Here is a 15,827-nt window from a genome sequence, read left to right on the forward strand (position 1 = left end):
AAAAATAATTCGTCTGAGCGGAAACAGTATGACGCGGTTATTAACTGAAACTTATCTTTCCTGTTTCGTCTAAACACTTTCCATGCATATACCGTTGCGGATTAGCAAATTCTTCTGTAAGAATAAACTTATGGTACTTCTTAAATTACCTGAATCGCGATTCATTTACGCGGGGCTTACCTGCACAATCTTTCATGCATGTTTGATTGGTTTGTAAAGATTGTTAACTCAGCACAAAATGCCAAAGTGACCATGTCTACTTTTGTCTACAGAGAAGCCAAAGATATTTTTAGGACAAAGGTGGTAATTTACTTGAAGCTACACAATGCTCACTTCTGGGCCCTTTTTTAGCAACCATTTGATCAATTCCCAGAGTTGGTTGATCAACTAGCAAGCAAGCATAAGGCTGTTATAGCTCTTATAAGGTAACTGCCTACTGCAGGTTTGAACACAAATCTAAAAGTATAATAATCAAATGATATTATAAGAAAGCAGGTCGAGGGATACAGTCAGGCACGTAAATAATAGGGGGGCGTGGGGGGCGTAACGCCCCCCCAAAGTTTGGAAAATCCAGTTACAGTTGGAAAACTTAACGGTTGACTTGGAATTTTTTTCTTATGTCCAAACTTGTGAATTTTATATTTTAAGAAGTTTTTTTATTTCAAATGTAAAAATTCTAAACATCAAAATTCACAGGCTGAAGCTGACCCATCCAATAATCGTTTTCTATTGTGAATCCCGTCTCCACTGGATCCAAATTGCACAATTGCCCCGTTTGCTTTCTTTCTGACGGGAGTTGAATCAAATTACGAACAGGCAAGGTGAATTTCCGGATAAGAAACTTGAAACTTTACAGTTTGGAATAATAATACCCGCATTGATCAGAAAATATTAGAGTGGGAGTTTTTTAAGAAACTACGAGTAGTTAATTCAATAAAAGATTAAGAATCTTTCAGTACTAAAAATTCTTAACGCTTCTTATAAAAAACGAATTTATGCTAAAATCCCCCTGTTATTTGTTAACGTCCTTGACTCCTTATCATAAATTCCTATGACAAAACTGCTGTGAAGCAAGAACACATTGCAAATCTGCAGTAGAAGCATTTGATCAAAAAAGAATGTTTCATCTTTCGAATCAGGCATATGCACAAGTTTGCTCTCAAATCATCATTTCAATTGTAAAGAACGAAAAGGCATTTGGTCCTCTAAAAATATTAGTAGTTTTCTTCGATCAAGAACGAAAATAAAAGGCTCAAATTCTGGGTGCTTCTATATCGCGAAAAAATGTAGGTATATTAGATAAATAGATCTGCATCAATTGATCAATTGATCAATTTAGATAAAATTGATCAATTGATCTGAAAAAATACTACTAATCATTAAGTATATCTAATACTGGTTTTGCTTGAATGTTGCTTCACTTCTTACAGTAAGTTTAAATTTTTGTTTCATGGTAATCAAAATTTAGAGATTTAGGCTTTTATGCTTTAGGCTAATTGTTGTGTAAGGTTTTGGTAATTATAAAGAAAATAGAGCTATGGTGTTCGGGCTATTTACAAATATCAATTTGGTGGGTACAGTAGATTTACTGGTCGCATGAAAAATTTCTCACTTAAAGTTGAAATTTTCATCCTTCCACGCCCCTCCAAAAAGAGCAACTTATTTTCGTCCCTGGATACAGTTCAGGTAATTCGATAAAAGATATATAAGTAAATCATTATTATTAACTGTATCTAAGTTTATGTTATGCGTAAATGCTGAGGATGTAGTAAAAGTATGAAGCAAAAAGCTGAAACGCATATAGTAAAAAGCTGATCGACTTCTCGCCAATTTTGCAAGACGGGCACAATGTTTTGCTCTGTGGTCCGTCTGCAAATAACAAAGCTTAAAACTATTTACCATGCAAAGCTATAGCGTGTACTCTTCGATGCTGCCTACAAGGCATCGATCTCTTCCTGGAAGACCTGTAAACATTAATTTTCATTAAATGTATAATTATGTTTACCAGGGATATTTTTAACGTGCAGTTCTAAACAAAATTTGCAGCTCTAAACGTTTTTTGTGCAGTACAAAAAGAAAAAAAGAAAAATTTGTGCTGTTTTAACATTTTACTTTACTGAACAAAAAGTTCAGGAAAACTTTTGCAGAGAAAACAGCAAAAGTTTAAATGATGAAACACAAAAAGATAATAAAGATGGCGCCTAAATTAAATGAAAACCTATTGGGATATAGAAATTATAGATATAGAAAGACATTCAATGCCGAGTAATAAATAATAATTGTTATATCGTTTTTGAATCACACATACACGAAGTACGAAATTGATAGTGTCAAGGAAAGATCCTGTTTGAACTCTTAAATCAAAGAACATTAAAAATTCAGAGCAAAAAATAAATCATGTCACCAGTTTCGAATTTCAATTTTCCAGTTGTATGGTCAAACAAAACAGACCGACAACTAAATTGGAGACAATTTAACATTTACTTTTCAAGCTGTTGTGCAATTGCTGGTTATACCCTGCTTTATCGTCATCAGTTTCGTCCTAATGGGCATCGATCGAGAAAAGACGATATTAAAGTTTTTAAAACAATACATATTACATCGCCATTAAATGACGCTCCACAAACACTTTCAAGATTCTATATAGTTGACTTTAGTTTCTTGTGATTCTATATAACCAAGAATTCACAATGTTTGTCATATGCTCCAAATTTGGTTTTCTTTTAAATATACTTTATAATTTTGCTTCCAAGTTGAGTCAGAATCTACTTGCTTTTTCTACAAATTGATATTACATTATAAATGTATTTCGAAAGATTTCCTTTAAAATGGACGGTTATATATAGGCCTAAATTATATTACCGATGAGCATGGCAATTGAATTTGCTTATTACCAATGTCAAAACCTCTGCTTTCAAGTAAAGGGTCTGGAGAAGTATCGTAGCGAAGGGGGCTCAGGGGAAAACGATGTAAGATTGCAAGAAACGACTATAAGAAATATTTTGAAATTTTAAGCTAATCTTAAGGGCGTGGTTGAAGAAATTGTCTGCTCGCTTCGCTCACAGGGGACCCTCGTCTATATCTCTACTGAATGGTTTACAATTTCCCCTCGTTTTAGTGTTTACATAGAAAAGTCTTTCACGTTCTTTAGAAATTGCCGATAAAATAGAAATTAAAAAGCTGGATTCTGAAATGTTTGTCGGGGATTTCGCAGATTTTGCTCCAAGGATAAAGGACTTAGTTTGAAACTTATGCATACTGCTTATTATTTTCAGGTGTTTGCTTACAACTTTAAAAAATCGGTTTTTATACGTAGCGCTTCCTCGCCTCACACAATTCAGAATATACAGGTTACAAGAGGAGTTGTGAAGGAAATAGCCAGTTGTAGAATGGGGGTCAGCCACAAGAATCTACATAAGACAGTTATTATGTTTGACTAGCCAATTATTGCCACATGAAATAGCCATAGAATTTACATTTCAAGTGGGGCATTTTCTCACATTTTTAAGGGTGTAGCCAGCAAAACTTTTCCCGGGGATAAATCTCCGGACCCTCTGCGGTCAGACTCCTCTTTGCCCCTCCAATCTTCCAACCCTGGCTACGCCACTGGTCTGGAGCACAAGCTACCTGTACCTGCGCATTGTGTACATTTGGTTTATACTTATAAAAACCAATAATTATTTCTTCAACATAGTGCTCCCGTGAAAAATGTACAACTCTAAATTTTCCTTAAAAAACCCTGATGTATAAAAGTGTACAGTTTGACAAGATAGAGGTTGAACAGGGTGTTCAAAAACATCTATATGGACCTTCCTGAATAACTCTAAGTAATGGTGTTAGAAGTATTTGTTGATTTGGATAGGCAACTCTGTTGTATCAATTTCACTGTCCAAAATATAAAACTTTGTGGTTACTACAGGTATAAACACATCATCTATCGATTCAATAATGGACATTCATATTTGACAGTTTCACAGAGCTCTGAATATTATAACCTGCTAGGAGCTTCCAATTCTCTATTGACAGTACAAACAATTGACTTGGACATATCTATACGCCATCCTTTAATGTGGACTTGCTAGCATGAAACATCATTCTTATGCAATATTTTATTCAGAGATGCAAGACTTCAAACAGCCAGCCAAGCGGCAGCGATTTACTAGGCCTAAAGGCTAGATAATTTCAGGTTGAAAAGAGCGCATGTAATGGTGGCATTTGTTTCTCAAGTTAAGTGGCGACGGACAATGCAGCCGAGTGACGTTGACTTCAAGCAATGGTAAAACATTGGCCGAGTAGGAAAATGTCCCAGGTATTCATTTTGCAGTAAATAGAGCTTTATATAGATAGTAGCAGAGATTGAGTTAAGTATCTTGTATTTTCCGTTTCCTAACTATCTTTCATGGTGCACATAAAGATGATTTCTTAACTTCTAAAATATTATCTTGAAAGTACATTACTGCCCAGATCTTGCAATTGTTATTATATTGACGGTCTCACTGATGGTTTGTTGTTCCTAGCAAATTCTTAATTTTTTTGGTATGTCTGTTGATCCTCTAACCGTTTATGCTTTTTACTTTTGCTTCCCTGGAAGTAGCCTTGATCGGTCTCAACAGTGTCGAGCAAACAGGGCTTTTGCCACTTTTCGTATTACTCATCGCTATCTTATCTCAGTTTTCACCGATCTTATCAAAAATCCGGCTTCATTTACTTCAATTACCTTGCTAGTCAGTAAATTATTTTTTTGTAGTAGATGTGATTTTGCAATAGGAAATGCATTGATATGATCTTATCAAAATTCTTACCAGCTCATCTATAAAGTAACAAGACTCCTTCTTGAACCCTACTCTATTATATTTATTAAGGAAAGGAATTTGCTGCTTTTTCTGGTGGCAATATGGCAATTTCTGCTGTTACAATCAAATGTTCAGTGCTCTAGAAGATTTATTTTTTCATAGGATCATCACACGAAGGGAAAAGGAGATTGTGTCATCAAATGACGAATACATAAAGATTACAGTTATCTCAATTAAATAGACTATGAAGAGGAAAAAAGTTATAATTGTGTTTTTAATCGCGTGGCTATTGGAGTCTTTCACTAATTTGGTGGCTGGGAGTCAGACACTTCAGATGGCCATCAATCCGCTTATAATCACTACAAGTACAACCTTTCATGTTTCAGTTAGGGACGCTGCAAAACAGTCAATAAACTATAAAATGTATAAATTTTCTCTTGGCTCATGGAATCTCACTACCTTAAAACAGCACATCAGCTTCCAATACCAACAGGAGGGGCGTTACAAAGTAATGGCTTCTGCCCTGTATAATTCAACATGGCTTCCGTGGACTGTAAAGGAGATTATGGTTTTTGATCATGAAACTGTAATGGAGAGCAATTGCACAATAAGGATGGATTATGTTGGAACAATTAAAAATAGTAAAGATAGTATTGGCTTTCAGATCAATATGACTTTGACGAATTGCTATGGAGCTGGAGAATTGAGAATTACCGAAACTGGTGTTGCTAAAAGCAAAACGTCATTGTATTTCCAACAAGAGTTGGTGTCATTAGGTAACCAGAGTCAACCAATTCTGATATTTGCAAACGGCAGCTGCAATGTGCTACAAGCACTCGTAAATTTTACTTCACCCAGAGAAACAATCATAAAGAAAAATAATATAACCTCGTTAACAAATTTAAAAGCATGTCAAAACTACTCTTCTGGAACGAATAATTCAAGTAATGGAAATGGTTCTGTTCAAAACAGCACAACAAATACAAGCAACAGTGCGCAAGATAGTTCACAAGTTATTATCTATGGTACTCTAAATCCTATAGTAGCTGTATTTTTTGTACTTATATTTTTTATTTATTTTACCAACGGGGTTCTTGCGTACCGTGGATACAAGGATCTTCTCAAGCCGGTGAGATTTGGGTTTTTCTTTGCATTGATTATGAATGACTTGTGCTTTAACGAACAATATGATTACGTCATCTCGTTAATTTCAATAACCAAAATATTTTATTCCAATCGTTCACACTACTCCATTTTTAAATGAAAACGGAGTCAAACTAATCCGTTTTTGCCTTGCGTTCACAGTACTCTGCTATGAAAACGGAGTCGTTTGAAAACGCTAATGAAAACAGATACTTTCGAATACGGTGCGTTTTGAATACGCTCCGCTTTCAGAGTGAACACCAAAAACGGAGAAATTTGAATGCGCTAACAACGGCAACAAAATACGTGCTTTCTAGCACACCAAATCTCAAAAATTTTGAAATTGAGAATTCGCAATGGACTAGTAGCTGTTACAACAAAGTTTTTCTTTTATTTAACCTCACTTATAATGACGCCAATTTGTTGAGGATTCCTGAACGCCTCTTTCCAAAAATGAGGCCACCAACAGCGTTTCTGTTGGAGAAGTGAGAACACTTACCGTATTCAAATCGTATTCATTTGAAAACGGCCGAGTGTGAACGGACAGCGTTTTCATCAACGAAAACGGAGCGAAACGAATACGGAGTAGCGTTAACGTAGCTTATGGAGCATGGTTGCAATTCCTTCTAATTTAGATTAAGCACAAAGGGTTGTTGCAAACTTCAAGAACTGACAAAAACAAATTTTTTATTTCAACATATTTTTCTGAATTTTTGTTTCTGGGAATGATGCTTTTAAAAACCAACTTTCATTTTGGTGTAGATGAAAATTTATGGATTAGCAATAAATTCTAATTATTATTCTAATCCACAGCTGCAAAATCTAACCAACCCGGAAGACGAGTATACGTATGAAGTACAAATTCAGGTTGGCAGTGGTTTCTCGACACAATCGTCTCAATGCAAAGTAATGTTTACTGCGTTTGGCACTGATGACGTCATAGGCCCAGTGAGTCTCCCAGGCTCATCTTTCGAGCACGACGGCATTGCTTCCTTTCTGATATCGACGAGCAAAAAGGTTGGCGATATCGGTACCATCGGCCTATTCTGCTCAAATATGGACCCAAGGTAAGAAAAATGTCATGATGATCAATTTCAACTGAGGCACCACAAAAGTATGGCTGTATGATAATTTATAAAGGTTACAATAGTAAAGAGCCTGCAAAATTGACCATCATTTTTAAAGAAAAGCCTTGGTCATTAGAAATCAAGATTCAAAATGTTTAATCATCAAGATTTATTATGACATAAAAGTTTATGCACACTTTTTCCTTGAAGAATATTTGCTCAAATGTTCCGTTACAAAAACAAATGTTCCTTTATCAATATTATTACAACATTTGCTTCAAACAATTTTCTTTTGCATTGTAGTAGATCTATAACCAATATTGTAATTGTGTCTTTAATGAAAATAAAGTATTTCTATGGTTGAGGAAGATCAATTGCATTGGCAAATATTGACAGCAAAATTGTCATTAAGGCCGAGCTGTGTGTAGATGCGCCACTGTGTTATTGTGTTAATAATATTGTGTTAATAATGATATTGTGTTAATAATGATATTGTGTTAATAATGATATTGTGTTAATAACCTGATAAGAACCGTCCGTTTCGGTTGTAGATCCGACCTGTTTTTGAGATTGGTCAAGATTTATCGGCATAGTCAAAAGCCGAATGGGAACCACTGGGGAGAAAATGACGTCATCAAAAAAGTCGCTGAATTTGATTGCCATTCGTGGTTCTCACCAACCATTCGATCGCATAGTGTTGGCCAGGTTTTCAACCGAACTGGAGAGCAATATGAAAAGTCTCTATTGGTGGAGTACATTTCTCGTTGCAGTCAGCTGTTTTTTCAGAAACACATTCTTACAACTTGGAGATGCAGTTTTGGCGTGCAGAGCTCCACAAAGGCGCAGCGACTGGCATTTTTCTTCACGATGTGGTTCTTCCTAATTTACCTTACTACTTTATTTATAGCAATAACAGGCATCAAAGACTTGCCGAACGAGGATCACATGTATCAGATTGGCATCATACGTCTCGACAAGAAAACATCCGATTTTTCAGTATCAACTGCTTTTATGACTTATTTGGCAGGCTTCGTGTTGTTTCTTGTTGCGAAGACTGTGTACGGAGTATCTGACAAAGAGGGATATGGCAATCGAAGACATATTCAAGTTGATTCCACTAGATTGGGTTATCAAAACGCCAAACATCAATTGATCAATGACGAGACCGGAATAAGTAACGCCAAATGCTTACACACTGTTTCGAAAGATGCAGAAAAAGCTTATACAAGTGGCGTTATTGAATTTGATGGCTCTTCCGAACCGAACGGAACCTCTCAAATTCTCCCAAAAAACGAAATGTCTATGCGAAATGGAGATAGAGCTGGAAATTTATATGAGTCAACTCAGCTACCTAGGAGTGTTGATACAGAGGGCTCTTCCAAAGAAAACTATGGGCAACCAGACAATGCTTTGCAAGCAGAAAACGTAGTGCTGGATGTAGAAAATGATTCTGAAGGGAGGAAAAAAACGGTAGCGGTAGAACTAGGCCAAGAAGAACTTATCGTAGAGAGTAACGGCAACTTGGAAAGGCCTAACGGAAGTGGGAAGATAAATGGTGGTTTTAACTACTTGAGTGTCGATAGCACAAGCTGCTCTGGGAAAGACAGTTTTGAAACGAATGAGCGAATGGAAACTGAAAAGGAGAAAGATCCCGTTGAAGTGCAATTTTTCAATAGAGAAACAATAGTCGTCGGGAAAGAAAACCTTTTAAAATCGTGTGCTATCAAATTTTCAAGTCGCTTGTTCTGGATAGTTCATTCAGTTTTTCTGATGTTCTGCACATTTCATACCCTTATAGTCAGCACCGACTGGAACGCTGACACGTCATTTCACTGGATTTCAATGCATGTAGTCTCTTTGGTTATATCTTGCTTCTTTTTAGACACCGTACGGGTTCTCGGGTATATACTTTCAATTACGCTCAAAGAACGTAAAGAACTCAAAGCTGTTCAAAAAAGAACAACTTTTGAAAAGTATGCAAAATTGCTACAGGCTTCAAAGCTAGCAGAGAAAGAGCGGAACTCGTTTTGTCAAAAGGAGTACTCTGAAGACAGAATGAAGATCGTGCAAAACTATTACCGTCTACGGGGAAAATTTCGCGAGTTATTCCTGTTTCTAACATTTGTCATCGTGCTTTTAATAAACACGACGTGGACGATGAACCAAGACTCTTTCAGATTCTGGGGAAGTTTGAGAAATTTTGCATTGAACACGGATGAACTCGAAAATATACAATCAGCCGGAAACACAGTAAGTTTATTTTTCATTTATGTGGTGCTTTCACATAAGTATCTTGAATTTACTCTGCTAGGAGGAACAATTCTCAGGTACTGATATTGTTAAGCATTTGAATGGTAGACAAACACCTTGACAAATTTTTCCACAGACGGAACGACTTTAAAAAGGCATGGTGTCGTGTGGTACATTATTTTTATGTATACGGCTTTAAGGCAGTAGAATCAGCAACCCGGTCCGATACGCAAATCTTGAGGTAGGTATCCGGTCCGGTATCCGGCATGACAATGGTTGCAAATGCCATATCAGAAATAAAACATTCCTTGTCGTCGTTGTTGTTGTTTTGCACACAGACAAACTTTTTGTCTTTGAAGACAAAAAATTTGCTCACTAAGTGCATCTACCTTGACAAGAAAATGTATTGTCAGCATGAGTTGATGAATCGCCAATTCGAAACGCCTTAGAGCAAATTGAAAAGAGCGCTTTTTCAATGACCTTTTGCAATCAAGAAACTCCCAGTCTTAGATTTCTCGACCCTTCAAGACGATATTAATCTCGAATTGCTAGAGCTGTGCTAGAACGGATGGCATATTCTCAATCTGACAACAATAGTAATGTAGTTTTCTATCTTTAGGTTGATCCTGCCGTCAATTTCTGGACTTGGGCAAACAAGACACTGCCACCTTTGCTAGACGTGAAGAAAAGAGACGTTTCTTTGCAACAGTTGTACCTTTTGGGTCAAGCTATAATATTAACACAACGGCGTGTCAAGAAAGGTTTGTAAACATAGAATTAAGAGCCCGTTTACAGGGGATCATATTTAGGACAAAACAGGTCCCTAACTGAGCAGCAGCGGGCTGGACCCCCAGGCCATTTCAGTCTTCCATTAGCTGTGTCAAGTGACCACTTTTAATAGTGATTGCCAACCGGCATGTTTACAAACTCACATCCTGTTCTGGAAGTGTCATTGCACTTCAACCAACTCATCAAAGTATAAAGTTTGAGTTGAATGTAGATATAATCTTGAATTTCGTCCTTGACAGGAAGATGCAGCCTCCCGAAGCAGATGGAACAGCTGGTTGAGGATTGTAGTGCTGAATTCCATATCGACCACGAAGACCGGCAGGCCTATTCGCCAAGGTGGAAACGCTTTGAGCAAGGCACAAATGCCACTAATGGAATTCAAGGTTGGCAATGGTTAGAATCTCAGGTACAGGGAATTGACGCAACGGGATACAGGGTGCGATTCATGTCATTCAATGTAAATGAGACTATTAATCATCTTATGAAAACCGCATGGATTGATAGATATACCAGGCGCTTGGCACTTCAAATGCTTGTGTACAATCCATCTGCAAACCTTATCGCCTCAGTTGATATACACTTATCATTTTCCAATAGTGGTTCTATACAGATTGTGGATAAATTCTTCAACTTCGTCTTCTCGCAAGAGTTATCGCCTAGACGGGTTGTTACACATTTATCGGAAACTACGCTTTTTATGATTACAGTTTACTTAATTTTTGACATCGTTAGACGCAAAAAGAGAACTTCAATGTCATGGCTGTCGGGTTGGCTGATCCTGCAGATAATTGTTATCGTATTATCAATCGTCGTTATCTCAATGACAATTTATAGACACCACCTCCTGTACTTATTGGGTATCAAGTCTACTATATTGGCAAAAGCAGACATTATTTTCACCATAATGTCAACGTCTGAGGTTTTTGAATTCCTCCTCGCAAACCTCAGCGCTCTTAGCTTCGTGCTGCTCTTGAAGCCTCTGTTTACTTTGGGCCTATTTGATGACATGTACATAGCCATAGTCCGAACTGTCTCTGACCTAAAAGGAATCGCCACCGAGACAATCATAATATTGATAGGTTTTGGATGCTGGGCAAATCTTGCGTTTACATCTGAAATCAGCAGTTTCTCCACAATGGACCTAACCTTTGCTACATTGATGGACATGTTGGTTCGCCCAGATCAGACGGATCTGTATGATGTACCTCTTTACGGGCCACTGTTCGTTTTCGTCTACTTTGCTGTGATGGTTTTTTTGGTTTCAAATTTGGTCATCAGCTCAGTTGAGCAGTCCTACAGCGAGGCGCGAAGGCTGTTTGATAGCATGAAAAGAAAGACAGTGTTCAAAGTTTTAATGAAAAAACTCAAGAAGAAAAAGCTTGGAGCTGCTGCAGCAGTTAAAGAATATGATTTGACATTGCGCAGTACAATGTCTAGAAACCCTGCTCATGTATCCAGTAATAATACAGAAAATAACAAAACTGAGGCGACATTAGGATCTGATGATTCTGCGGATGGAACAGTTGGGTATTTTGAAAAGGAAGAGAGCAATAAGCAAGAGGAATTGCCCGACCAAACAGACATGTTACTTGCAGCGATCAACAGAATTGAACAAGTTGTCTGGAGAAAAGTTATCTTTGAGCATGCGTCAGATAACCTTTTAATGGCTACATTTGTAAGCCAATGGGACAGACACGTACTGAAAAAGCCCCCTTTGGACGTGACAAGAATTTACAAACCATTGATAAGAAAACCAAGAACTGACTTGAAAATATCAAAATCTAAGGCGCTTTTAAGAGAAAATCCAGGGAAGAACAGCGTGCATAAGAAAAATAGCAAGGCATTTTCAAACGATATGTGTTAGATGGTGTATTTTATATATAAATGAAAACGAGGCTGAATAGACAAATGTCGGAGGTAGAAAAAAGAAAGGATCAATACTTGTGGTTACGATCTCGTGTTAATATATTTCTAGGCGAGAGATTGTGATTCATGATATCAATGGATAGAGTCAATTTGTTACAACCAATATTTTTAAGAAATATAGGTTATTGCTATGTGAAGGAAATTATTTATATATAAATTTTTTACACATAATTAATAATTATGAAACAAAAGTTCTCTTGATTTGTAGAAGGAGCTAGGAAAGAAGGTTTATCGCTGTATAAGAGCTATCTACCTGAATGTGAGATAAACTAAAAAACCAGATTTGTTGCTAATTGTTTGGTATGTAGAGGCTATGTGTAAGGCAAAAGAAGCCAGTATAATAATTTTTCATTGTCTTGTTCAATTGGGATTATAAGACTTACATTTCAAAGTTTTTTTGTGATACTAAGTTGTTCATTAGGTATTTCTCAAACTCAACTATGGGAAGTCTTTTAAAAGCTGTAGCTCTCCAGCTAATGTGTCTTGAAAATATTACAGAATTCCTTAAGCATGATAAGGAATGACCGATTAAGCAAAGGGTTTCAAATTATATGAATCTTTTTAAATTGGTTACAAAAAAGACCATACAAAAATTAATCACTTTATTACATAAATTACAATTTTAATCCTACAAAGATGCCTGATTTTACATTTAATAAAAAATATTTCTACATATTTGACAATTACCTTTTTACAGGTGTCAGGCCTTAAAAAAGTATAAAAAAGTGCAATACATTTAGCCATAATACCAACTCTATCCCCAAGCAGCTTAAAATAATCTGAAGGCTATTGCTTTATGACGTAAAACAAAAATGGTTGTTCAAGGACATTTACTACAGTCCCAAAGTCTATGAAACCTTCAACAATCTTAGTGTGGTTTTGCAAACATTTTTCAATCTTCTACAACTGCTTTTGGCAAATCTTTGATTCATTTGGAACAAAGCTCTTCATGATTTATCAAATTAAATTGATAATTTGAGTCAAGTTTGCCTAATGAGAACATGGTTTTCTACAATTGAAGGGAAAGAAATAATCCTTTTTTAGCACACCTAAACAGAAAACAATTAAGTCCTGATAAATGTGATTGAAATTATACAGATGCCAAAATAATGCACCTGAATGTTAGCTCTTCATCTCCATTTGTTGGACAGTCCTAACAGCAATTAAAGATTTTACATCCCCAGCTCCAGTTTCAAGAAATGCTGACTTTCTTTCTGGATCAGAGGGTGATGCTTTCAAATTAAACAGTTTATTACTGTCTTTGTTTACATCTGGTTTTGAAATCTTTGCATTGCTTAAGAAAGGATTATCAGCTTCTTGGTACAGTCTTCTTGGTGATATTTCAGGCTTCACAACTGGCTGATGGCTGGTCAGCAAAATTCCAGGTGGAAATGATTCTAACTCTGGTTTGAAATCATAAGAGTTCTCTATTTCATTGTTTTGCAGATTTGGCAACAAGCCTCTATCTAAGCGTTCAGGAATAATTTTCTGATGCGTCCAAGTTTCATTGCTGTCAGATGTTGGGTTAAGTCTGAAGCCATGCAGTTGTTTGGAATCTTTGTTTAAGGACGGTAGCTTATCAGCAGAGAGCAATATTGGCTGTTCAATATTTTCTCTTGCCTTAGCTTTTAAAACTTCCTGGTGTGTTTTTAGGAAACTCACAACAGATGGACAACACATCAATTCCTTGTACAAACAAATAAAAAGTTGTTACATGTATTGGAGGGTTTCTGTGTTGATAGGAATTAATTCTATAACAGAGGAATTGCTTTATGTAGAGCTCATGGAGTGAAATTCACTTCTGAGGTCTTGAATATAAACAAGGTCAAACCTTTTCATCCTAAACAACAATATTTGACAAATGCCTTGCCATGCCTGTAATAGCTTGAAAAGCAATTACTGATTTATTTGGCACATATTCATCCCATCCTGCCAACAGGCTATTTGTACTTGGGTGTTTAGCAAAATCCAACATATCTTACTGGCAATGAACAGTTAAATAAAACAATAGAACTGCCCAGCTATACACTTTGAAGGAAATAATGAAAGATGCGTACTTGTAGAAAAAAACTTCACCAAAAGCAAAAAGAAAAACATACCATCCTCTTTTTGAAAAGAACTTGCTGAAGCATTTCATTTATATCTTGTCCATCAAAGAAATCAGGAGAGCCAGAGAAACATTCCTTTGATTCCTATGAAGAAAAGAAGAAACTTGGTATACCAAATAGAAATCAAATTGGCCAACAACATGCAAGACATTCTCTTACTAAATGGAAAATTAATGTTTTGAATCATTATTTTTCAGAAAACAAAAGGAATTGTTATTTTTCCTTCTTATCTTCTGCATTGCTTTATTGCGAGTCATCAAAATTTATTGACTATTTTCTAGTGTATTGTGTTGCATTATTTCTAAAATGTACTGGTGCTGGTCCAAGTTTAGGGAACTTTCCACTCAGATTTTTCAAAAAAATTGACAAATTTAGCTAAATCGCCAGCCCCTACCATAAACAATGATGGAAAAGGTTGTTGGCCAGGTTAGACAAATTCAGTTTGCAAAGTGTTTGATTATGATGAGAAATGTGTGATTTGCATTTGATAGAGATGAATGATTGGCTTAAAAAACTAGAGAACCTTTTTGCTGTCAACTGGTTGCATCAATTCTATGGACTGTTAAGTACTGACATTACAGTAGCCTTATTTTCAGTATTCTGGATACAACTGACATCACTTTCTAATTGTAATACTCATGAATGTGGCAAAACAGATCATCCCTAGTGAATTTGCAGAAAAGATTCTGGTAAGACATAAACATCACAAAATTTCATATATCCAAAAATTTCATATTAAGTAATTGTTTAAAAAAATTTAGTCAACCTCTTCTGCAAAACTGCATCTCTTCAGGTAAGAACTTTGAAGAGATGATTTCTAGAATTAATTTATCTAGTAAAATGTTACCTTATATTTTTCTTTAAGCTTGCATTTTTTCTTTTGATAATTTTTCTTGTAAACTTTTTGACGGTGTGATTTACAGTATTTTCCCCACATTGGGAATGCTATCTGAACATTGCAGTCTTTGTAGGCACAGCAACGTACTGCTTTTCTTTGCTGTGACTCAGGGGTATCTCCACTTTCTAGCATTTTCTTGATACCTCCTGGAAAATGATAAATAATATCAAGAAATAAGTCTTCAGGTTTTATAAAAACAAATGAAGAAAACTTGAGCACCCAATTAGTAGCCATTCTACTTCTGGGTGGAACTTGTGTATGCATGTCAGTCTAGCTCTCTGTGATTTTCAGAAAAATTAGAATTATTTTTGACAGTACCCCCAGCAATCATGGCTGATTCACAAGGATCCCCTACATTTATTTCTGAACAAGACTCGACACTTGGCAATGACCTCGACATTAAGTGAAAAAAGATAAAGAAGAGATGCCGAATATAAAATTTTAATCATCTGTTAGTTTTCTTGCGTTCTTTACTTTTTCGTGTTTGAAAACTCGACACGTCAGGTACATTTTTGACATGAGGGGTACCATTTACATGAGAGCGACGGCTCCGGCCCACTATGGTTTGATGCAATTTATGCCAGTTACAGGGAAATTGCGAGAGCGACATTAATCTTTCTTGTTTAATATCGTTAGCAAAGTGAGAGTCACAAACGATATTAACACACCTTGAATCAAAATATTTGCCAGTGATCCAGCTAATTCCCACGCAGTTCTGGATTAAATTATTGTTGTGTCGATTGCTCATTTCAACCCGAGGCGTCACAGCAACAGCAACACAAATAAATTGGCGGGAAAAGCTTTGAATTGCGGCGATGTGAGAGAAAATAATCTTTTTCAATTTCAAGCTTTA

General features: G+C 36.2%; 2 protein-coding genes across 2 annotated transcripts; one reads left to right on the plus strand and one right to left on the minus strand.

The window, feature by feature from the left end:
- Positions 1 to 5,037: 5,037 nt before the first annotated feature.
- On the plus strand, positions 5,038 to 11,906 carry LOC135686117 (polycystin-1-like protein 2). The gene is made up of 5 exons (XM_065202286.2): positions 5,038 to 5,922; positions 6,750 to 7,003; positions 7,555 to 9,253; positions 9,873 to 10,014; positions 10,282 to 11,906. The coding sequence occupies exons 1-5, from the start codon at positions 5,038 to 5,040 to the stop codon at positions 11,904 to 11,906; spliced, it is 4,605 nt and encodes a 1,534-aa protein (XP_065058358.2).
- Positions 11,907 to 13,090: 1,184 nt separating this feature from the next.
- LOC135686118 (uncharacterized) lies at positions 13,091 to 15,106 on the minus strand. The gene is made up of 3 exons (XM_065202287.2): positions 14,924 to 15,106; positions 14,068 to 14,160; positions 13,091 to 13,654 (listed from the first exon to the last, which is right to left on the minus strand). Exons 1-3 carry the CDS (start codon positions 15,104 to 15,106, stop codon positions 13,091 to 13,093), a joined length of 840 nt encoding a protein of 279 aa, XP_065058359.1.
- Positions 15,107 to 15,827: the final 721 nt, after the last annotated feature.

This window comes from Rhopilema esculentum, chromosome 6, assembly GCF_057945365.1.
Source record: "Rhopilema esculentum isolate cy_ngs chromosome 6, ASM5794536v1, whole genome shotgun sequence".
In the NCBI taxonomy this organism is placed as follows: domain Eukaryota; kingdom Metazoa; phylum Cnidaria; class Scyphozoa; order Rhizostomeae; family Rhizostomatidae; genus Rhopilema; species Rhopilema esculentum.